The sequence below is a fragment of the Papaver somniferum genome, chromosome 2, assembly GCF_003573695.1.
Source record: "Papaver somniferum cultivar HN1 chromosome 2, ASM357369v1, whole genome shotgun sequence".
Taxonomy (NCBI): Eukaryota; Viridiplantae; Streptophyta; class Magnoliopsida; order Ranunculales; family Papaveraceae; genus Papaver; species Papaver somniferum.
The window spans coordinates 197,819,102-197,844,227 of NC_039359.1; the positions used below are offsets into that span (position 1 = coordinate 197,819,102).

Below are 25,126 nucleotides of genomic sequence, written 5' to 3' on the forward strand. Positions count from 1 at the left end.
AGAAGTTTCCTCCACACTTAATTAGTCCTTTCTACAACTGGAAGTGTATAGAGAACACATAATTTGGGAAATTCTATGGATTCTTCCTGGTAAACCTGCACAACGTGAGAATCAAGTATTTCTAATGATGGATATTTAGAAGAAAAGTAATCCAATAGAATTTCTGAAGCAAATACATCCACGCCTAATTGAGGTAATGGAGAAGAATTAATATGCAAAGGATTAGTCAAACCTTGCAAAAAACTCTTGTATTACGAAATCCTCTTCATCCTTAGAGAATTCAAGTGAATTACTTACCTTTCGTATCTCTTGGTCCTCGATCAAACCTTGCGACCATTTTTCGTCATTTTCTGCCTCAACTACAGTCTCAACATCATTATAATCATGGGAAAGTTTAATTGGGTGTTCCACGAATTCATTCAACTTGATTTCATTCTCGAGCATCATCTCTTCAACATTCTCATCATCGGAATCGGGCCATTCTCCAAGAAAGTCCTCCTTGTTACAAATCTTAAGATCTTCTTGTGAGTATGGTACATCGTTTACAACAATAGATAAATTATATCCACTCTCCTCCTTTTGAATAGGTGAAGGATCGTTATTATGATTCGTAGAAGGAATAACTTCCTCATTGTTGTGAGGAATTTGCAAAGGTTCCTCATCTTCATCAGAATCTTCGTCATCCTCATAATCTTCAACATCCCAACGACGTTGGAATTCCATTCGTATGACTTTGTTAATTTCTTCAAGAGTCTCTTCTGATGCTCCGGATTCTTCAAGCTGATCATATTGCTTAGAAAGTTTTCTAATATTAATACGTTTTCTTCCATCACTCACGATAGAGTCTCCGTACCATATCTCTTCTCTTGGAATGAGAGAATTAAGAATATGATAAATAGGAATAAGTCTAGACTCGCTATCATAAGGATTCTCCCACATCTCTTGTTCCAAACGGTGAATACTAAAAATTCATAGTGAACACCAAGAATGGTACCTGAAATAAAAAATTCTAGACAACAAAGTTAAAAACTAAAAATAAAACTATATACAAAAAATAAACTAAAAAGAAATAACAACTAAAGCTACCGACTGCTCCCCGGCAGCGGCGCCAAAATTTGATGCATGTCGTAGGTGCTCAAATTAATTCACTTATATTCTACTTAACTAATGAATAAAATAGCAGTAAAGAAGGTTCTCTCCCACGAAGAGCAGGGAGTTTTAGTTGTCGAAAGTGTCATAATGGGAGATTGTTTTAGATTTTAAAGCTAAATGAATAATAAAGCAATGAAACGTAATTAAGATTGCAAGCAATGGAGAGAAATATGATCAAGGAATCCTTCTTCGTTACTAAACCGTCATCAAGTTATTATATTCATCCATTAATACAATTAATCACATATTATTACCAACCATGGAATAACAGCTAGCTCAGTGTTATTCCCTAAATTCCTTATATCACTGAGTACGGAAGCTCTCCAATACCAGATTCTATTCGTCTAAACCACCTAGTAGTAGCTCACTCAAGGTGTAATTTGTCTGAATGTCTTATCTTTTGTGAATTATAGATTGATCCTAGTAGTTAGACTCTTAGATCAAGGTCCACTTTCTAGTGTTGTTTATATATACAATCGCTACACATAATCCCTCTGCAAGATCTTATATTCTCTACTTTTGTATGAATTATTCGACTATTACTTACCTCCTAACTCAATACTAGCATTGATTGAATCAAAAAATTAGTTCAGTTGGTCAGCAATCGTAAATATTCTAATTAGTATAAACAATCAATAATCATGTGAAGAACTTCAAAATAGATTTATATAATAACTCAAATCATGTCTAGAATTTAGAACTCATCCCCAATCACTAAGAAGTTTACCTACTCATGGTACTAACAAAACCCATGAGTTTCATATGTAAAATGGTAAAGAAATAGTTACGGTGGTGGAAATAGCTCCAAACCCTAGCTTTTCTTCTCTTGAGTTCTCCTCTCCAATGGCTTGATAAAAGATTATAAGATAGCTCTCAAAAATATTAGAAGAGTCTCTTATATAGATGTCCAAGTATAGGCGCGCCCGTGCCCCAAATCCCGTGTCAAATAGTTGCCAAAACTCACAAAAATTCCAAGAACAGCTCACGTCCAAGTCTGGCCGTGTCAAAACTAACCCAAACAGCTATTGGGCTTTCGCATGGCTGCTGTAGAAGTCCAGCCCATTTCAGTTTTAATTAAGGGTGCACACGGTACGGTTCGGCTCGGTTCTTGCCGAGGCCGAGTACCTGTACCTCCCAGGGATCAGTTCTGAAATTTTGGACCGGTACCGTGTACCTCGGTTCCGGTACCATTCGGTACTTTCCAGACGAAAAATAGCACATTTCTTCGCACATTCATGTTTTTTCAACTCCTCAATTACAGGGATAAAACCAAGTCTAAAGCAGTGACTTCCAATCTTCTTCTCCCATTCTTCATCAATCCAATAATCAAAATCACAAACCCATTTATTAAAATCAATAATCAAACACCCCTAACCTATATCATGATCTATTCAAAAAATGGATAAACAACATTCCTAAGTGGATCAAAAGAAGCTTCATTTATGTTGAATGGATCGCACTTAAGTAAATATTCTGAACTTCTTCTCTGAACCACTTTAATCACCACTCTACAATGTAAGTTTTGAATTTACTGATTAAAAGAAAAACAATAAACATGAGTAGCGAACCACCGATTCACATTTCAGAAGAAAAAAGAGAGAAGGAGAAGAACGAGTTTCTTAGAAAAAGGATAGGGCTTAATCGTTGACTCGTTGGGTGTTACAGTGATGTGTTAAATGAACAAACAACCCACATAACTTTCCTAATTTGTGGACACCTGGTTAGCATGCGGTTATTGGAGTGGTACGTGTGGGGTACTGTACAGCAAGGCGGCAAGTGAAATATGGTTATCATTCGGGACTTTCGGTCTGGTACGGCACGGTACTCATATGGGACCGTGTACCTGTACCTCCCAGACCTCGGTTCTTATTTTTCGGACCGGTACATGTACCTTGTACCTCGGTTCGATCCAAAACCAGGTACGGTTCCACCGGTTCCGGGACGGTTCCTCGGTCCGACTCGGTTCATGTGCACCCTTAGTTTTAATTGTTGTTGTCCTATCAGTTCCACGGAACTGATAGTATAAACTGTCATTCTATGGAAGTTGGCCTGTCAGCTCCAGCAGACTGACAAGATATCTTTCTTGTACTCGCGCGGATAGTCACATGGCCGTGAAATATTTTTCTCCCTGGATTCTGGTTTTATCCCGTCAGAACCAAGGACAGATGAGTCTCCGTGAGTTTTCAAAGTTACGAGAATTTTATGTTTTTCGTCCAACTTCCACGGATACTCTAGTAATCGTGAGTTTCCGAAACATCTGAGTTTGCAGCTCTGGCAAATAACTTCACGAATACCAGGCTCTCCGTAAAAGCCATCTTTTCCATCACCCCAATGATAACAGCAAAGCCAACTCGAGTTATTCATCTCTGCCAGCATAAATCGATCTCGTTTTATCTTGAGCTCTTCTCCATTAATCTTCTATCACGACCGATAATATGAACATCAGCATTACCATCGATGGAAGTAGCTTAGACTCAACACCGTAACAGCCTTCATCAACTGCCATACTCCATATCTCTCTGTCTCATCTCTCTCGAGATCTCCATTCAATATCAGCAACATCAACTTCTATGTTATACTCGGGTTTCTCTGAATTTCCTTTACAGAATCGTCCTCCACTTCTTTGTCTGTTCAAACTCCAGTTTTACCATGGAAGCAACTCACGGAAATAACAGCACACCTAAACTCACATCCCATGTCACAGCAACATCTCATAAACAAGACAGCAATGGCAGCATATCCATACTCGAGTTTTGTCACCGTTAAACCTTATCGATACTCTTCTCGACTTCTATCTATGCCATCAGCTTTACTTCCAATAGCTGCAACCCGTCTCACCTGCTAACTCGAGCTCTTCCTGTCTCTCGCCATTGCTGTCATCAAGTACCAGCATCATAACTCCAACCCGATCACCACAGCATCAACTTCTCTTATTCTAAACTCCATCTCGATCATCAGGGTTCAGTTGCATCACCACTACACTGAGAATCACTATCAACTTGATTGTATCCTCTCTTCCAAACTCGAGTTCTCCATCAATCACACATCGCTATACATAACTCGATCCATCTTTCTGTTGGGTGCAATAATCAAAAACAAAGAAAAATCAAATAAGCAAAAAATTATTGATACTTAGCTCCTTTATAGTGGAAGTGATTGCTTTGGCGAAACGAACAAGCTCCCCATATCTCCGCAATAGCAACAGGGCAAAACTTTGGAAAACAGAGTGAGTCGCGTGTTCAACACGCTGTCCTTAAGACATTAGCGTCCGGCTACACTCATAAGTGATGATATAGCCCTCACGGGAAGGATATCTCCAGGATAAAACACCCTAATACACCTACTACTAGCATATGTAGTAGATGCTCAACTTGATCTTGGCAACTCCGAAAAAACATTAAGGAAAATCGCGAATGCTAAAGAAATCAATACAAAATATTTTCCCTTGGGGGTCTCTCTAAAATATAAAGAATCCCCTTGGGGGTCTCTCTAAAATATAGAGAAACCCCTTTACCATATAGGAGTCCCTCTAGAATATAGATCAACCCCTTTTTTCCATATATTTACAAAAGAAGCGAATTTGTTCATATAATTGACAAACTCAAGTTAAGAAGAGATCCTCCCCTATGTGGGACTAAAAATCTTATATAGTCTCTTAAAAACAACTAAAGAGTGGAAACTCCACTATGTGGGACTAATAAGTTTTCATTCACAAAAGAAACACTAAATTAAAATCTTTAAAAAGAATTTTTATTAATCGTTTTTCCAACAATCCCCCACATGAATGAAAACTCAATAAAACGTGAAAAACACAAATAGATCTTGGTAAATCAACAACCCAATCTCACGACCCGAACTGACTGAACAGACAGACAGATCGTGCATGTTGAATTCATATTAGCCATTTCAACGTCCTCTCCTTCACACAATAGTGTGTTGATCCCAGGGTCATACTATGGATTGCATAAATCATAATAGTATAGAGAGCTTTCATCTTTAGTTTCTCACAAGTGAGACTAAAGGTTTCTTTCACCAAAGTGAAAAATCATGAACTAGTGAATCCTTAGTTACCCTTAGGTCCTAAGAACTAGTAATACCAAGACCATAAAAACAACATAAAACTCATTTTCTCAAAATGAATTAAAAATAGATAAAAACGAAAAACAAGAAATACCACTATAGGCAGAGGTGTCCATGAGGTCTTGAACCTTTGCTTAGTGAGAGATTACCCGAACTACTTGCTAGACAGTGAACGTTATGTCTTGAACTGCTAGCGTTTGGTGTAATCCGCGATAATAACCACGCATGATATCTCCAAGGTTGCTGCCAAGCTCGTGCCGTTGTGTCCGTTTTGGCCCTGGACTTATCCTGTTTCTCAGAATGCTCTAGAGAATCAGCTCATATTCTCATAGGAAGCGACCCACTTCCCCATTCAGATAGGTGATATCCATCAAGAGTGTTTACTGCTACACCCCACTTCAATCTTAAATTGAAACTATAGAACTCATTAAGACTTATTAAAAAGTCATCCTCCACATGCAGTCACACTATCACGTCTACACCATAGGGAAGGGACAGAGAATGAAAATCTCTGATAGTGTTTACCTTTACCCACCACAAATTAGTTTCTCATTCGAAACCTTGATCATGGGATCTCCAGTCAGCAAGGTTAAGTATCCTTCATGGTAAGTTTAATATATGAGCTTAAGCCCCAACCCCCTCGATGCATTTTAACTATCTCTTTGTACAAATCTTTCGTCAAAGGTTGCGCGAAATTCTCCTTGGACTTTAGCCAATCAATGGAAATAACGCCGATTGAGATTAGTTATTACTTAGCTTTAACTATTATAGCTTGGCTAACACAATGTATAGATATAGCTGGCACAGGCCTATGCCAGAGAGGAATGTATTCTAAAAAGCATCTTAGGCACTCGACCCCCTCTCGTGCTTTATCTAACGCAATACTCTCAGATTCCATAATGAATTTAGCAATATATGTTTGTCTGAAAAACTTCCAGAAACAAACCCTCTTGCTAGAGTGAAAACATATCCACTCGTAGACTTAGACTCCTCTGAGTCAACTATCCAGTTTGCATCACAAAGTCCCTCAAGGAAAACAAGATACCTTTCATAAATAAAACAAAAGGTAATAGACTATTTTAGGTACCATAATACTCTATTAAGCGCATCCTAGTGCTCTTGTTCTGGACTACAAGTATATATACTTAACTTACTCACAATATAGGTAATGTCTGGACTCTTACAGTTCATTAAATTCATCATACATCCTATAACTCTTTAGTATTCAAGTTAAGATATCCCATTACTCTTATTTTTCTCGAATCTACAAGAAGAATTGTACGGAGTAAGGCATGCTTACAATCATACTGATTGTATATCATAAGCACAAATTTAACACAATGAGAATGACTAAGACTATAAATGTTAGATTATCTTCTAATCCTCATCCTTATGATTACATCAACAAGGTCTAAGTCTTTCAAGTCAACGTTCCCATTCAGCGTATGTTTTAGTGGAATTAATTATATCTACGTTTATATCAAGTATAAGCATATTATCAATATACAAGCATACAATAACATAGGCATCCTTAACAAGTTACTTGCAAATATACTTTTCAGATTCATTACCTTAAATCCACTACTCATTATCACATGATCAAATTATCATGTCACTATTTACGTGCTTATTTGAAAACAATACAAAGATTTGTTCAACTTGCAATCTTTGTCTTCACAACCTTTCACTACAAAGTCCTCAGGTTGGTCTATGCAAATTTCTTTATCTAATTCACGGATTTATAAAATTTGTATTAACATCCATCTGATGTATCTCTAAGTTGTTTATGGCAGTAATAACAATTAGCATCTCAACGGAAGTAATTCTTGTCACAGGCGAATTAGAATCAAGGAAATGTACACCAACTTTTAGTTTATATCCTTTAGATATCAACCTAGCCTCATAACTTTTCCACTGTTCCATCTACCTTACGTTTCCTCTTAAAGACTCATTTACATCCTATGGTCTTACTCCCAGGAGGTAAACTAGCATGATCCCAAGTCTGGTTCAGACGGATTTAGTCCATTTCAATAAATGAAGCTTCTTAGCAGAGTGGGGTTTCGGTAAATGTTATGGACGAAGCTATATTTTTGGGTCCTATATTTTAGTTTTAGGGATGGAAACCTTAGCCAAACACCCACACACTTTGAAGTATGCATAATAAGGTTCTCTACCTTTCCACAGTTCATATGGAGTTTTATCTGATCCTTTAAAAGGTACTCTGTTCAGGATATAGCAGGCTGAGAGGACAACTTCCCCCCACAAGTTCGAAGGTAATCCTGAACTAATTAACATGGCATTCATCATCTCCTTAAGGGTACTGTTCTTACGTTCAGCTATACCACTCGACTGAGGTGAATAAGGAGGGGTAACTTCGTGTATTATGCCATGTTTTACACAGAAATCTCCTTTCGGAATTTTGTACTCACCACCACGGTCAGACCTAATGGTTTTAATGGTAGTATTCATTTGGTTTTCAACTTCAATTTTATACATCTTAAAGGATTCTAAGGCATCATCCTTACCTCTAAGCAAATATATATCACAATACCTAGTACAGTCGTCTATAAAAGTAATAAACCATTTCTTACCACCTCTAGTTTGAACCGGATTCATGTCAACTAGGTTCGAGTTAATTAATTCTAAGGGTTTAGAATTTCTATAAACATTTTTCTAAAAGGTTTTCTATCATATTTTAATTCTACGCGAATTTAACTTTTGTGTTCAATATCCAAATTAAATTTGGGTACGTAGCCTATGCTATCCAGTTTATGCATTGACTTATAATTTACATGTCAAAGTCACACAAAAGAAAGCACAAGAATCAACTATGTTCATTTTATTAGATTTTCTTTTAAGCTTATAAAGACCCTAAGTCTTATAACCGTCGCCTAAAAAATCACTGCCCTTAGTTACAACAAGTTTTCTAAATTCACTTAAGATCTTCAATCTTTTACCATCTACAACATAAAAAGATACAAGATTCTTGCATATGCCCGGAACATGAAAACTTCATTCAATGTGAGAATATTACAGATATGAGCTTCTGCTCGACCTTTTCCTTTTATGCAACCTCTGTTGCAGATGAGTTACTCATATAGAGTTTCTCGACATCCCCTATCCTCTAATAGGAGGTGAACAGGTCTCTGTTTCAGAAAACATGCTTAGTGGATCCAAAGTCCACCCATCAATATCTCTCACATTGGTTATTAAACTAGCTTCCGATATCATGCCACTGAACTCGTTCTAGTTTGTTTCAACTAAGTTAGCATTAACTTACTACTTATTAAGGTTTTTACGTTGTCTACAATTTACTGCCATATGGCTAGGAATTTACAAACATAAAAATCACCCTTAATTAAAGTAATGCTAGATTCAGGTTTAAGAAACATACCTTTATTATGAAGACCATGCTTAATGTTGCGTTCGATGTTCTCACCTTTGCCATCTTTGGAAGATTTGTTTCCAACCACATGCGGCTATTAGCCATGTCCCTCGGAGATGACACCTTTATTCACAAATCACAATTCCAAATCAGAAAGTAAAATATGAGTTTTGAAGATAACATCTAGATATACAAACTTTGTTTGAATCAGCGTTTCAAAAAACTCATGGTTACCCCACAAAAATTAATTTAGTTTACAACAAATTTCTGCTCGTCAGAATTTTTCAGAAACGTTTTTCTGTTTTGTAAAATATCAAAAAAATATTTTTACAACTCCAAAAATTCTGAAATTTTAAGCGAGTAACTATCAGGATGTCTACTACGTTGTGTCAAAATGGGTCATCGAAATTCCTTCTATGTTGAGAGATAAATTCGAAACTCTACAGCTGACCAAAAATTCATTTTTTTGTTTTTCACTCCACAATTAACATCCATGATTCACAAGACCAACCATTTTCAATTATTACAAATAACTAATGTCTTAAGATTGTTGGGCGCAATAATCAAAAACAAAGAAAAATCAAATAAGCAAAAAAAATTATTGATACTTAGCTCCTTTATAGTGGAAGTGATTGCTTTGACGAAACGAACAAGCTCCCCATATCTCCGCAACAGCAACAGGGCAAAACTTTGGAAAACAGAGTGAGTCGCGTGTTCAACACGCTGTACTTAAGACATTAGCGTCCGGCTATACTCATAAGTGATGATATAGCCCTCACGGGACGGATATCTCCAGGATAAAACACCCTAATACACATACTACTAGCATATGTAGTAGATGCTCAACTTGATCTTGGCAACTCTGAAAAAACATTAAGGAAAATCGCGAATGCTAAAGAAAGAAATACAAAATATTTTCCCTTGGGGGTCTCTCTAAAATATAGAGAATCCCCTTGGGGGTCTCTTTAAAATATAGAGAAACCCCTTTACCATATAGGGGTCCCTCTAGAATATAGAGCAACCCCTTTTTTCCATACATTTACAAAAGAAGCGAATTTGTTTATATAATTGACAAACTCAAGTTAAGAAGAGCTCCTCCCCTATGTGGGACTAAAAATCTTATATAGTCTCTTAAAAACAACTAAAGAGTGGAAACTCCACTATGTGGGACTAATAAGTTTTCATTCACAAAAGAAACACTAAATTAAAATCTTTAAAAAGAATTTTTATTAATCGTTTTTCCAACACTTCCCTGCATCATTCTCTGTTTATGCTCAATCTCTGATGATCTGCAGATACAAACAGCAGCTACAGGTGATACAGCTACAGGTTTCACGTACCCCATTAACAGCAACATCATTTCTTCAATCACCGATAACCACCAGACCTCCTCCATCTTCATTGATACAACACAGCAACCACCATCGTCATCAAACTTCATCATCATGTATTCTGATCACTAGCAACAGCTCATCCTATCACTGCCAAGCCTTCAGATCCTTTCCCATTTACTCGATATAACAACATCACTTTCCATTTTAGTCTGCAAGCAAATTAACTTCAAGACTCAACCATCAGACCGTAGCAATTCCCGTCTCTTCTCTCGAGCTATCATCACCATCGCTACTGCCGGCGGCTTGTCGACCACAGCAACGATCAAACTCATACTGCCAGACCTTCTCACGCTGGAAGCACCTGAACTCAGTCTTCATCGAGATTATTGGCAACAACCAGTTATCTCATCCATCATTATGTCTCTGTCATCTTCAAACTCGAGAATTACTTCCTTATTCTTCTGCTCTGACTTCGTCTAGCCATTATCTGCAGATCTGCCTTAAACATCCTCATCATCGACAGTACCCAACTCTATCAGATTACCTCCTCGTCACTGCCAAAAGCTAATGGAACCAGTTCAACTGTCAGTCCTAGAAAAACTGACAGTTCAGTTCTCGAACTGCGGTTTCCCCTAGTAATGTAATCGGGTGCCTTTATAAATTCCATGCCTTTGCAAAATTCAACAACTTTGACTCGCTTCAAAAGATTGTAATTAGAATGCCTTCATTTTTTCGCCGTTCGCTTCGTATTTTCGTCCTCTTCGAGATGATATCAAGGACTCCTAGATATGAACGAGCTCTACTTGGACTTTGGCCCTTCTCCGCTTGCGGCTAACTTCTTTTATTGCACAATTAAGTGCCAATTCACTTCTTTTGGATGATTCACCTAACAAAACATAAGTAAAAGAAAACAAGAGTAATATACAATAATTCGCAAGAATATATAGCAATTACTAGCATGGATTCGACACTAAATATATGCAAAATATGCACTTAACATTAGGTTGTCCTTCCAGTTATGAATTCAGTGACTTATTTATATTGCCAGAATGTAGACACATTGATCTCCAGTAAGTGTGACGGTTGCTCGAGTGAAAAAGTGGGGAAGTGGGAAATCGTGGTTAAACCAGTTCCAGGTCGTGCAGAGACTTGGTTGCTTGTCCACCCACTAATTTGCTAACTCCCTCAACTGGTTGCACGACCTACTCACATTTCTCATCGTGGATGAATACACGCGTTGTAGGACGCTAGATCAAAACCCTAATTAATATCCCCCATATGTGACGTGATTGATGTCTCACGAACGTGGAGTCTGCAAGGCAGACGTGTATTTAATTAGTCAGTTGTAGACTTGACTAGACGATGAGTCTAAGCATGTTGAATCGAACATGATTGACGAATGCTCTATGATACATGGATTGAATATGTCTGTTGGGACATATGTATAGTTCTCGAATGCATGTTGATAATTGAATCAACATGATGAATATTGATAGCATGAGATATATTTCTCGTCTGAGCGAATATTGCTCGTTTAAACAATTTTTGGTAGCATGACCAAATAAAATATTGGCAGCTGGACCAAATACTATATAATCAATCAAGATGTTGATTGTTGGATCAAAATAAATTTATTGGTACTTGAACTTGCTCAGAATTATGATTTGCCGAGTATTCAGTTCAAAACCCTAATTTTGATCGATTGTTGATCAATTGATGATTTTCTGAAAATCAATCACTGGGTGAGAGAGAGACCAGCTACATGGCAGTATGGTCGACCATGTAACGTCCAGGTACTTGAGTGAGCATGCACCAAAGTCATTTGTAGACCAGTTGGCGAAAAGATGATTAAATGCGGGTTTAATCATTTATTGAAATAGTGCTCGTCTGAGCATTAGGAAATAAACCCTAATTATGGAGAGATGAGGGACTGACCAAGAGGTATGAAAACGGCCCTTGGTGGTCGTGGGACCAGCTGATAATCGATTGAACAAGTTCCAAGTTGGTTGGAAAGAGTTTGAACCCAAATAAAAAGTAATTAGGTCAAAGTTGTTAAAGTATGTGGGACCGGATCCTTTCAAGCCTAAGGGGCGAACTTGGTCGGTCAAGGTGGCATGGCCGTGCCACCATAGTGTCCGTGTCTCAATTCTGAGAATTTTGTTATTTTCTGGTGTGCGTTCGAGCAATATTTTTGGTTTTCAGAAGAGTTTGATCTTTGACTGAAACTCTCGATTTTGCTCGAATGAGCAAGTAAAACTTTGCTCGTGCGACCAATATTTTTAAAAATATTAAAATAATAATATTAATATTTACGTGAGAAGCCTAGCAGTCATGACCATTTGAATTTTTGGCTTTTGACCGTTTGAGCAATATTTGAGGAAATATGGAAAACCAGGGTTTTTGCCCAAATGGAGGAGTTTCATGAGATGAAGGAAATAATAATAATAATAATTAAAAAAAAAGGATCATAAGGTGTGGGATGATGTGATTTTCAATTGAGTTGTAGTTGTAATAGGTTCGTTGAGACTTGTGAAGATTAAATTTAAAGGTTTAAATAAAATAATAAACAAAGGCAAGAGTTACTGGGACTAGGATCCACCAAATATTCAAATTCATGTGATTCACCTATTTATTTTAAACTATGATAGCTCATTCAATAAGAATTTTGACTCTATTTCTTTACCTAAGGTAGATTCTTAAAATATTAATTGTAAATCTTAAGCATGGCATATCAAAAGAATTAATCCTAAGCATAAACCATCAAACGAAATCACAATTAATTAAGAAAAATCTTTTATTTATTTATTTTAATTCAATGCAAATAGTCATATAAAGAATTAAATGAATTTACCACATGATGTATTTTGGTTTCCTCCGTCGTCCCAGAGAAAGGTTTAGCTCCACATAGTGAAAAACACGCTCAAAATATATTTTTATAGCTCAAATGGTGTTTACAAAGAAGAAAATTGAGGAAAATAATATAAGCCAGAAGTTTGCAACTCTTAATGGTCGTTATAACTTCAATGTTACAACTGTTGCGAAGAATTATATTTATATGGTGTCGCAAAAGAACTGTCGTTTATGAATAGAATATGTGGCGGTCAAGAACGACAGTTCTTATCAGTTTATTGTTCTTCAGCTTCTCCTTCTCTGCAGCTTCTTATTCTTCTCTGTATCCTATCCCAATCTCGATATCTCTTCCTTGCATATCCCTTCACTATTTATACCTCTCTGCAGTAAGAAAATCACCGTAATAACTCCATTATAATCCTCATTAACGCTGTCAACCACATGAATATTTTCTTTCTTTTTTCTTCTCCTGCACGCACCTGTTGTAGTCATCCTCTGTCCAAACACTCTTCCACACATCCCAGCATGCGTCAAACACGCTCAGGTCACATGAAATCTTCCCAAACATACCCAGAAATCCCGAGAATAATGTAAGCTTCCCTGTTTCTTCTTATCATGAGAAAATCCTTCTTTTTTTCGAACCAGAGGAAATTACCGGTCCTGTTTGTGGTTAACATGCCCAAATCAAGCTAAAACTTCGATTGAATCTCACCAGAAGCTCTCCAAACCAAATCCATAAGATCCCGTATAATATTTTTCCCGTGAACCTCTATTTACCTAAACTCAATGATTTAGCCAATTCTGGACCAATAAAACACCCACATCATCTTTATTTATCCATAACAGGCCTATCCCTTGGAAATCAACGGTTGAATCTCTGTAAATCCCGTCCAAAACTTCAACCCTAATTCTGCCAGTGAAGACACGTTTTCCCACCAATTCTTGAATTTGAAAGGTAGAAGAAAGTGCCTTATCCATACCAGGGGTGCGAATAGCAGTTGGCGCCTGGAGTTGCAAATAGTAATTGAGTGCCCCTTAGTAATTGAGTTTCCCCTTATCCAAAGTAGGGGTCCGTTTAGCAAGTGTCCTCCAGGGTGCAAAAATCACTTTTCGAGCAACTTTCTCCATAAGAGCTTATTTCCTTCAAAAGACATAAAACAAGTTTATTAGTAATAAAATGAGGCCTAACTAATATAGTTATGGGTGAAAATGCGCCGCACTTTCGTGCTCATCATGGGACCGGCCACGGCCTGTGATACCTTTTCTTATTTTTAATTATTTTTTATCATGTGAAGGAAATATGGAGAAACTGAGAGTTTTGCTCAAACGAGGGAGTATGCTCAAACGAAGGAGTTTTCATGAGATTAGGAAAAATAATAAAATAGAATAAAATAAAAGGGAGAGGCGGGACCGGCCACGACGGCATGACCGGCTGGCCGGTGGGCCTGGTTCCCTTAGGCGCTTCTTTATTATTTTATTATTGTTATTTTTCTTCCCTATTTTGCATAGGTTTCCTCGTCCGTCCATATTTTTGAGTGTTCGTTCGTGCGCTCGGGTGTTCGTTCGTGCGTTATTTGCTAAATACACTTACACCATTTTCTTGGGGCTTACTTGGTGGTGGCACAGATGCCCGATCAGTGAATATTTATTACTAATTCATGGATTTCATCTAAGGGTCAGCCATGAAACAGAGTAATGAAATAAATGATTATCTATTACTAATCTGAGGATCAGTTATGGAACGAAGTAATGAGATAAATAGATTTTATTTTAGGAATTCAATTGATGAATGATACACTAGAATTAACCGATGAGTTGTAGAATCGAGATATGAGATAATGGAAGCATCATACTCGTTCTGAGAGGGGTATAGTCAAGGAACAAAAAATAGTGTGACGTCCTGAAGACGTTAGCGTTGTATACTAGCATGCAATATGTCTAGGAGTCGTCCAATCATTAAGCGATTCTATATACGTTCTCTCTACATAGTCAGGGAACAACGAATAGCGTGACGTTCTGAAGGCATTAGGCTATATATTGGCATGCAATATGTCTAGGATCCGCCCAATCATTTTGATTCTGTGTAGAGGTGATGATGAAATGTGTGGAGCATCGAAATCTCAACTAAGATGCTTTTCGAGAAACATATCCATCATAGCTCTGAGAAGATATTCGCTCAATCAGAGATCGTGAAATAGTTCACAGATCGTAAAATATGAGTTTCACATATATTTCTGAAGCCGGGTCAGAAACATGCATCATTATGATTTTACGATTTTAACCTTTGTCAAAAATCCACCATCAACAACTAGATCCAACTTTTTCCTTACATTTTTCATCTGATTTGGATCTTTTGATATCACCCATTGAATCTGTATTACTACTTAATCATTTAAAATCAACCATTTTTTTTGGAAAATCAAAATGGACGATTTGCAGAGAGGTTGATGGAAGATGCATGATGAAGAAAATTAAGAGTATTTTAGGTTTTTCATTTTAGGGTTAACTGATTAAGAAATAGGTTATACTTTTTATGTTTAATTAGTTCAAGGGTAAAAGTAAAATCATCAATTTTAACCACCCTTTAGCAAGGGTACTAGGTCCATTTAAATCTGGGTATACCCCAATTTGGCCAGGTTATGATTGCCTAGCATTTTTAGGGGCGGCTCGAAAAGAATTTGGGGCGACTAATAAAACAAAATAGGGTCATCCAAACCTAAAACAACGCCACCCCTTATCTCAAATTTTTCGAAATGGCAAATATGCCCTCCATAATTGGTAGTTAAGTTTACAATCGGGAGAAATTTGTTATATAGAGGAGATTCCATTTTCACATGATTGAGAACAACCCAGAATCGATAGATAACGGAGCACCATGTCTACCGATTGTAAACTACTGAGATAAAATATATCTATAGTCGGTACAAAATGATATTTAATTGGCTTCCGATTACAATGTAGCCCCAAACTCAAAATTTTCAAAAATCAATGAGAATTTTGGATTTCTCAAATTTCACAATCGGTAGTTTCATGATGGTTATTGCATACCGATTGTACAACCGGTAGTTGCATTATGTTCATTATCTACCGATTATGGTAGTAGCCCCAAATTCATTTTTTTTCAAAAACCAATGGAACTTTGGATTTCTCTGTTTTCACAATCGGTAGTTTCATGATGTTTATTGCCTACCGATTGACAATCGGTAGTTTCGTGATGTTCGTTATCTACCGATTGTGGTAGTAGCCTCAAATTCAAAATTTTCAAAAACCAATAGAATTTTGGATTTCTCTATTTTCACAATCGGTAGTTTCATGATGTTCATTATCTACCGATTATGGTAGTCGCCCCATATTCAAAATTTTAAAAAACCAATGGAATTTTGAATATCTGTTTTTCACAATTGGTAGTTTCGTGATGTTTATTAACCTCGTTTAATTGGGTGGCCCAAAAAATAATTAGGGGCCCTTACCAATTAATACCCACACCAAAAATTATGAGGGGATTCCAAAAATAGATGAGAGTACTATTTTACCCTTTCCCTAATGATAAAAACTTAAAACCTAATAACCCTACATCTAAAAGCCTAACAACTCAGAAAACCAAAACCCTCCCTTCCCCTCCCTCACCCGACTCCCATCTCTATGTCTCTCGCCATTAATGACACCTGAAGAAAAATAATTTCTTCAATCGATTTCATCGTTGTAAACGTCGATTCGAAATTAAAAACCCCAAATTTAATTCATGTTTGCGTTTAATTTGGTGGGTTACTTCCGAAATTAGGTTTTCTAACCGAAAAATTGCAGTTACAGTTCTAGGGTCGTCATATCGATGGGTTTATACCCTAACGACTTTTTATTTATTTTTATGAAAAATCGTCATTGTGTAAGATGTAGGAGATAGCGACCCTAATTCTGGGTTTTAAGATTTAATGGCCTAGGTTAGAGTCGTTTGGGTTTATACATAACCAAATGACGACTCTAAAGGGTATATTTATACAGAGTCTTTGGGTTGTAGAGTCGTCTATGTATATAGACAACCCTATAACGACTCTTCCTTAGGGTTGTTATGCTATAAAATAAACATTGACGACTTTTCATAACCTGGAAAAGTTGCAGGTTTGAGTCGTCAATGCTAAGGCCAATACAATAACGACTTTTAAGAATCGTTTGGGTTTAGACCCCCGATATTGACGACCCTTTCACTGGGTGGTTACCAGGTAGCTGTGATTCGACTACTTTGAGCAACATATAGATCATTAGAAGAGTATATGAAATTTACCTGGTTATTTTGAGGTTCGGGTTGTTCATTTCCCCCACTTGAATCACTCATTTCTACAAACCTTAGTTTTCCTTCTAAAACCTACTCTTCTTCTTCTCAACTTACAAAAACCCAATTATTTTGTTTTTCGATTCTAACTCTAAAACCTGATTTTAATCTAATCTAATCTAATCTAATTAATTAATCTAATCAATTAACTATTAACACTAATCATCCAGGAGCGTTTTAGCCATTTAAAAAAGATTTGATTAAGGGGTACCTTTGAATTAAGTTTTGGTAACCTTTTTTGTCTTCTAGTGCAGGGCCCCTAATTGTTTGTTGGGGCCCCCAATTAAACGAGGTAAAATTAACTACCAATTGTGATAGTAGTCCCAAATTTAATTTGTCAAAACAAAGCAAATAAGAGAAGAACACGGGCATAATCCGCTGATGAAATCAATACTAAACTACTGATTATAAAATGGGATATAAGTATTTTCTAACCATTAGTACATCTCATAACCACACCTATGGGTTAGGAATAAAAAAGTCCCCCTAAAAAAACAGACAGTTTTGAAATTTAGGGAACATTTTTCCTTTTAATAAAACCATCTCTATTCAGAATAAATTAGAATCAGGGAACATGGAGAGATAGGGGCCGTGAGATACTAACAAAACTTTCTTGAGAAATCTTACTATTTTAGAAGATAATCAGGGGAAAATTAGAAATCCGTTAATTTAGTTGGAAATGCCGCAAAATGTAGAAAATGAATTCGAAGAGTTGAAATGCCCCTTGTTTCCTATCTCTTATTTTTAGTTCTCCTTCACTTTTTGCGTTTGCTCTCTCTTTTCTGAAAAGAATAACTCATGGAAGAAAACCTTGATCCTTCACCTGAATGGTACTTTTTCTTTCTTTTTTCTTCTACATTTCTTTTTAAATTTCAATTTGATTTCCATTTTGTGGGTTGTTTTAATTTGGATGCGAATGTTGTAACGAAGTATGCATTTTTATGATCTCATTAGCCATTCCCTCTTGTATTTGCAATTAGTTTTTCCAAAAATAAAAGATAATATTTTTAGCTCTTGTTTTGATTTATATATTAGTCACCGTCGTCTTTAGCTCTGCTATCGAAATTCGTGTCGGAGACAATTTGTGAGTTAATTTTGTGGCATATTGGCAATCTGTAAAAACTAACATTTTATGGCCATTTTATGGTTCTCCATGATGGTTTGTATCACTGTCGAAGCTGTGTAGGCACAACTTTTAAGGGTCTCTTATCTTTGTTTAGTTTGGTGCACGTTCAATACTGAAATGTATTGATGTTATCATGTTCAGGCTTCCTCACCTGCATGTTAGTATGTATTAGCTCTATTTTTCTTCGTTTTTTGTTTTTAAGAATGGGCTAAATATATGATCCTTTTGTTATCATTTTGCCACTGTAGTGAAATTGGTAGTGCTTACTGTGGTCTAGCTATAAGAACATCACCAAAAGATGAGCTTTTTTCGGTTATCGATAAAAACTCGATTTCTCCACTAGCTTCATCTGCTTCTGCACAAGGTAAAATCCAGTAATTACTTATTTTTAACAGAATTTCTCACTTAACTATGCTTGCTTACGTTTACTAATGAACTGATATGCCTTCTTAGACTTTAGTTCTTTGGATTTGGAGAGGGCCAAGATTGATGAACATTCTCCTAGAGGAGTTCTTGGAGATTGCATAAGCAGCTTCGAATCAGAAATAGGCTCCTCCAATGCCAGCACATCAGATTCTGAACCTCAACCTCAACATCGCTGGCGAGGATTCGCTCGCTTACTAAAAAGTAGATCCATGAGACGCTTACCTAGCATAGGGCCTATGCGTGTTCCAAAATTAACACGAAGACACAGCAGAAGTGCCAGAGGAAACCCGGTTACTACGTCCACTCCTGCTGAAGATAATGATTTTTGTTTATTAACTACATGGAAGAACTTCAGCCTCTCTGAACTTCAAACTGCCACAAACAATTTCAGTCCTGGTTTGTTATTCTTTCTGCACAACCAGAACTATTTTAATGTGGTGGTTAAACATTAACTTGACTTCTTTTATCCATTAGAAAACTTGATCGGCAAAGGCGGCTATGCCGAAGTTTATAAAGGGTGTTTACAAGATGGGGCACTTGTAGCAGTTAAGCGGCTGAACCGAGCAACAACGGAAGAGACCGTTGCAAACTTTTTAGCTGAACTTGGGATTATAGCCCATGTTAACCACCCTAATACGGCAAAGTTGATGGGTTATGGCGTTGAAGGGGGAATGTACATTGTTCTTAAATTTTCTCATCTTGGGAGCTTAGCTTCTATACTTCACGGTTTGTCCCTTAACATAGTGTTGCTATTGCCTATTGGTTATAGACTGGAATACTGTAACCGCTGTATGTATTAATTTTTAGGAGGATCAAAGGGAATACTAGATTGGAATGTTCGTTATAAGGTCGCTTTGGGTACTGCCGAGGGCCTTCTGTACCTGCATGAGAGCTGCCAAAGGCGAATCATCCACAGAGACATCAAGACTTCTAATATTTTGCTTACCGACGACTTTGAACCTCAGGTACTGGACACCTTTTTTGGTTGCCCTATCATTTCCCTTGTATATTCCTGCTCTCCATATAAAGCAAGTCAAATTTAATGCAGATTTGCGATTTTGGGCTTGCAAAGTGGCTCCCGAAGGAGTGGACTCACCTAACTGTCTCAAAATTTGAAGGCACAGTCGGGTCTGTTAATCTACAAGATTAGCATGTTTTCTGACTCTTGTTAGATTTCTCATGTTTGTTTTTCCTTTACCTATCGCTGTCGCAGCTATCTAGCTCCTGAGTACTTCATGCATGGTGTAGTTGATGAGAAAATTGACGTGTTCGCTTTTGGGGTACTGCTGTTAGAGCTTGTTACTGGACGCCGAGCTTTGAGTAGCTCCCAGCAAAACCTTCTGATGTGGGTAAGTTTGAATCCCAATCTTGATTCTCATTTAAACATCCCTTTATATTTAATTGATAATTGAGGATTTAAAATGTCTCATTTTACCTCTATTTGTAGGCAAAGCCATTGCTTGATAAGAAGGATAGCAAGGAGCTTGTAGATCCCTCCCTTGGTGACCAGTATGATCCACATGAGCTGAATCGTGTGCTCTTGACAGCGTCATTATGTATACAACATTCTTCTATACTTCGGCCTCGAATGAATCAGGCATGTTTAATTATATTACTGTGCTTTCGTGCCGTTAATAATATGTAGTTCGCCAACTCTTAACTGAAATATTAAGTCGACTTATAAATTTCAAATATGATGTCCTCGCATACAGGTGGTACAGCTATTAAGGAATGATGCTACCAGTTTGGAATGCATTAAGCAGTTTCAGAAGCCTGTACTCAAGAGAACATATTCCGAGGAGCTTTTGGATGCAGAGGAATATAATTCCACAAAGTATTTGAGAGATCTTAATCGACATAGACAGATTGCTTTGGAAACATGAAATGAATGACAATCCATGATATCTTACAGTATGTTTATAGAAAACCTATTTTTTTCTATGACTAGTTTGTACACAACAATTTTGGATGATGTTTGAAAAATAAAAAAACAATTTTGGATGAAGAAAACAGATCTCTGTGCTGAGTGAAGCAAATAACACTTTCTACTATGTCCAGGACTTGATCTCATTGTAAATTCTCCCATAAAATGCCAAGCAAGTCCAAGTTCAAGATTGATATGGTTTCACATTCTGACTCACTTTACTTGCAAAACAAAATCAGCTTGATTAGTGATTCCTAATTGTCATACCAAGTGTAAGAATACAATCTTGCCATCTTTCATCCATAATCTCCAACTTTGAACTGGGGAGCAAACCAGTGCTTGATTGATTCGAATTTATTCCAAAAGTGAGAATCAGTTGGTGATCAACATTCATTTAGACATGGTAATGGTCAGCAGTCTAGAAGCTGCAGAAAAAATCTAATACTGCAGAGGCTTGTTGAGTGCCCTACTACCACACACAAAAGGAACCATATCCATGAAACCATTTAATGTGAATCTGTAAACCATATAACATCAGCTATATTGAACATAATAGAATTATCTCCTGGAAAATTCAGAAGATAAACCAAACTGAAGCAAATTATAAAAGCAAGAGAAAAATTATGGTATCAGAGCTTTATTTTGCCCTCAAAAAATAGTTTTAAAACAGGGAAAACAGGTCTCGTAGTTTGCCACTGTTTGCCGTTGTATGTAAAATGCCAGGTATTACAACATGATTAATCTTCTACACACCCATTATTGACATTCTAGTAACCACTCCAGATGCGTAGAGGAAGGAAGTCCAAGCAGATTAGTTGACCACATCCATGACAAGCTTGCGGGACTTCAGCACAGACCACCTCATTCGACGGTAATAACCAGCTTGGAGAAGGGCAAGGGAAAGCACAAAAATCCATTTGAATCCCATCTGCATCAAACAATCATAATTATATTGTTAAGACAACAAGATAAGTTAGCCCCAAATGCTAAGCAGATTAAATTGAGCATGCCCAGATACCAATTTCCGCTCTTCCATTTCTGGTTCTGCTGCCCAGGATAAAAATGACACGACATCTTTACCCATCTGCAGTAACATTGTGCACACAAAAAAAACCAGTTACATTCTGTTTCACAAGTGATACTGTAATGAATAGTGCTTCTAAATCTACTGAGCTACCTACAAGAATATATTACAACATGTATTAGGTCAAATTACCTGAGCTTCTGTGGCAGGGGTGCCATCTTCGTACTCGATAGCACCATCGATAAGCATTTTGGGCATAGCTATTGCTCCACCGGGGAAGTAAGGGTTATAGTGTAGTCCTTCTCGAATCTACAGCGTCATATTAAGGACAACTTCAGCACACTAAATAAATGAATAGGACACACCAGCAACTAACACAAATTAACCTTGCCATTCTTGAGCAACGCCATAAACACACGATTGCTAAAGGCTGATACCACAATTAGCGGAGCGGGTACCAATTCATAAAAGACAAAGTAATTCTGGCCATTGGATTCTGGATTGGTACCCGCCTTTAGCAATAATGGTACCAACCTTTAGCAATCATGCATAAACTTTACATAGAAGAAGAAGCAACCAGATTTTACAAGATGACACAAATTCAAAACCGAAAGGACTAATTAGTGTATTTGTGGATGACATTCACATCCATTATAAGGCTAAAACGCTAAAAGTGGCCAGGGTATGCCTCAGGTTCCTGGACAGTTAGCACCAAAGCACAGGTACTCCAAATGCAAAGACATGCATCACTAAGATGCAGTGAAAATGCAAACATGGTAGAACTAAAGGAATAACCAAAAACCCCAAATTTTGAGATGTGCAATAAACGCTAAGAAACTGTTCAACCTTTCTCTCGCCCTACGAAAACCCTCAGCTAAAATCAGAGCACCCATTTTAGCTCAGTCATTGGTCTTTCTTTGACATGTGAAATCGTCCAATGCTTTTTCTCGCTTGAAATTCTATTAATTCATTACTACAGTACAGTACACTCCTTAAAGTGCAAATATTCCATAATAACTTTAACTAATTTTGCTCCCATCTATCAAATGATTTGATGCACCCATTTGCTAGTTCAGTCATTGGTCTTCCTTCGACATGTAAAACCAACCGATGATTTTTCTCGATTGACATTCTACTGGATTCACTACTACACTCCTTCGAGTATACATATTCCATAAAGTCTAACTAATTTTGCTGGTATCTCAAAAAATCTTGATAGATAACAGCACTCTGTCGTCAGTTCTTTTTTTTATCTCTTTCATGAGCAAATACAGAAAGCATGAGTTGTCTCGTAGCATAAAAAACTTGTCTTTCTGGGCTGGTACATCTGCACTATACCAGTTGCTACTTGCTAACCCTATCAAGATGGGAATTGCAGTGCACACCTATTTTTCAAAATACTGCATTTTTATCCTCCAAATGCCTAAGCAAAAGACTGAATTGAGAAGTTTTGATATACATCCACATGGGTCTTTAATAGATGACCTACTAGCTATTACTATTATATACAAATGTCCGAAAAAGGTGGAGACCAGAACGGAAGACAGACATGCATTGCTTCAACCGGTAAATTATGATTTTACAGATACATCATCGAACAAGGAGGGAAAATAGTTACCGTAACACCAGCAGGAGGATCACGGTAGCCAGTAAGAAGGGAAAACACATAGTTCTGACCATTGTGACGAGCCTGAAAGCAAGATGGGTTAAGACTCCGATGGTATAGAAATAGCGGCATTAGAGGAAATCAACGGTGGGAGTAAAATAAGTAACCACCTTAGTTATGAGACTAAGATCAGGAGGATATGCTCCTCCGTTAGCAAATCTTGCTGCCTGTTCATTTGCATATGGCTGCGGGAGACGATCGCTAAGCTTCCCTGGGCGGGTAAACATCTCACCTTCATCATTTGGCCCATCAACCACCTCAATCTCTGCTGCCATAGCCTTGGTCTCCTCTTCTGTGTATGCAACACCCACAAGATCACGGTATGAAATCAAGGACATCGAATGACAAGATGCACAGACCTGCTGGTAAACTTGATGACCACGGCGAATCCTGTTCATGTCAATTTAAACTTAAAAGTGTTACACAATACTCTCAGTAACTCCGGGATTGTATAACAATTGCCAGCATTTAATTCACCAGAACATTGACATCACTCTACTAGGAAAACAAACTAAGAAAACAGTTCATGATTTTGACAACGTAACTAGTCAATTAAACACTTTTGATTAGCTGAAATAAAAAGGAAGTCATATACTTACGAGGAATGGTCATATGAACTGAGAATGCCTTCGTGTGGCCATGGATAACTTGGACACTCCAAGCCATGTTCTGCCTCATCTGCAGATGCTATTGTTGTAAAACCCAAAAACCCAGTAACACCAGCACCAAGAAGTGCCAACCCTCTTAATGACTTAATTCCAACAGATCCAACTCCATCTTGGGATGACAACACTGGAGATGCCTGCAAATTTTATTTTCACTCCTTTTAGACAAAGAAAGTAGAACCCCTACAGCAAATAAACCACCCTTAACAGCTAAAACCTAGAACAAATCATTCAATTCGTATAACAGGGAGTCACTAGGGTTAATTATTAGACTCACCCTAACAATCATATCCACATACCAATTTCTAAGCATATCAACCAAATAATTACCACTTAATATCCTAACAACATTATTTTACTTGACAGTTAACACCCAAATGAACACTCCGAAAACATTACTTCACAGAACCTACTCTTATTTAGTTTTTCATTTTAAACACATCACTCTTGACCTCAAAACACATATTGAGCAAAAGAAATAGTTGATTTCAAAAGTGGATTTCAATCTGATTGTTTCACAAAAATGATAACCATAATGATATAACCTAATTGAGATCCCATAGAATAATACTAAGCAATCCATATGAGAGAGAGAGAGATTCTTACAGAAGATTGAGATTGAAATTTTCTTCTGAGAAGCTGATGAATCGCTCTACCGGTAGCCATTTCAATCGATTTTTCTACAATTTTTCTATAAATTCATCAAAAATAAACAACTCTAAGATCCAAAACAAATGAAGAAAACAAAATAGATAAAAAATTCTAGGGTTTGGTATTACCTGATTGGGATTACCACCCAATAATACGAACGTTGAATCAATTTCCGATTCTTTCCGATCCCAAATACAAGGAAATACTGAAAAACAAAAAGAAAAGAAAAAAGAAAAATGGGAAATACTAAAAACTAAAAACTGCGGTCTCACTCTCAGAGAGAGAAACAGAAAGACGGAAACAAGGGAAATTTAACCAATAGTAAGGGCATTTTAGTCACTTGATGATTATTATTGTGTGTAAACCACAAGTCTAGGGTTGGATTTCGTCCTTTGTATAATTTCCACGTAGCACAATAAATACTTCCTGAAGTAACCACTAGTTTCAACTCTCATTTTGTTCACCAGATTTAGGTGTGTGAAGAATACACTTAAATCCAATCCCCTTAAGTGTTGC

General features: G+C 37.1%; 2 protein-coding genes across 3 annotated transcripts; one reads left to right on the forward strand and one right to left on the reverse strand.

Moving 5' to 3' along the window:
• Positions 1 to 17,702: 17,702 nt before the first annotated feature.
• Positions 17,703 to 20,869, forward strand: LOC113350166 (receptor-like cytosolic serine/threonine-protein kinase RBK2). The gene is made up of 9 exons (XM_026594257.1): positions 17,703 to 17,958; positions 18,503 to 18,618; positions 18,708 to 19,076; positions 19,155 to 19,406; positions 19,488 to 19,645; positions 19,729 to 19,808; positions 19,894 to 20,029; positions 20,128 to 20,277; positions 20,393 to 20,869. The coding sequence occupies exons 1-9, from the start codon at positions 17,927 to 17,929 to the stop codon at positions 20,561 to 20,563; spliced, it is 1,464 nt and encodes a 487-aa protein (XP_026450042.1). The 5' UTR covers positions 17,703 to 17,926; the 3' UTR covers positions 20,564 to 20,869.
• Positions 20,870 to 21,095: 226 nt separating this feature from the next.
• On the reverse strand, positions 21,096 to 24,898 carry LOC113350167 (cytochrome c1-2, heme protein, mitochondrial). 2 transcript variants are annotated; one of them, XM_026594258.1, is made up of 8 exons: positions 24,739 to 24,898; positions 24,566 to 24,650; positions 23,894 to 24,096; positions 23,405 to 23,684; positions 23,247 to 23,318; positions 21,821 to 21,937; positions 21,623 to 21,688; positions 21,096 to 21,532 (listed from the first exon to the last, which is right to left on the reverse strand). In XM_026594258.1, the coding sequence occupies exons 2-8, from the start codon at positions 24,623 to 24,625 to the stop codon at positions 21,416 to 21,418; spliced, it is 915 nt and encodes a 304-aa protein (XP_026450043.1). In that variant the 5' UTR covers positions 24,626 to 24,650; positions 24,739 to 24,898; the 3' UTR covers positions 21,096 to 21,415. The 2 variants fall into 2 exon arrangements, with proteins under 2 accessions (XP_026450043.1, XP_026450044.1); XM_026594259.1 differs by having other exon boundaries at positions 24,566 to 24,639; positions 24,739 to 24,894.
• Positions 24,899 to 25,126: the final 228 nt, after the last annotated feature.

Bases quoted from the DNA above. Each gene is read 5' to 3' on its own strand.
- LOC113350166 (XM_026594257.1), top strand. From the start codon at position 17,927: ATGGAAGAAAACCTTGATCCTTCACCTGAATG. The intron at 18,619-18,707 runs GTAAAATCCAGT...ATGCCTTCTTAG, and splicing joins TTCATCTGCTTCTGCACAAG to ACTTTAGTTCTTTGGATTTG. The intron at 19,407-19,487 runs GTTTGTCCCTTA...ATTAATTTTTAG, and splicing joins CTTAGCTTCTATACTTCACG to GAGGATCAAAGGGAATACTA.
- LOC113350167 (XM_026594258.1), bottom strand. From the start codon at position 24,625: ATGGCTACCGGTAGAGCGATTCATCAGCTTCTCAGAAGAAAATTTCAA. The intron at 24,097-24,565 runs GTAAGAATCTCT...TAAAATTTGCAG, and splicing joins AATTTCAATCTCAATCTTCT to GCATCTCCAGTGTTGTCATC. The intron at 23,319-23,404 runs GTGGTTACTTAT...TCTTGCTTTCAG, and splicing joins ATCTTAGTCTCATAACTAAG to GCTCGTCACAATGGTCAGAA.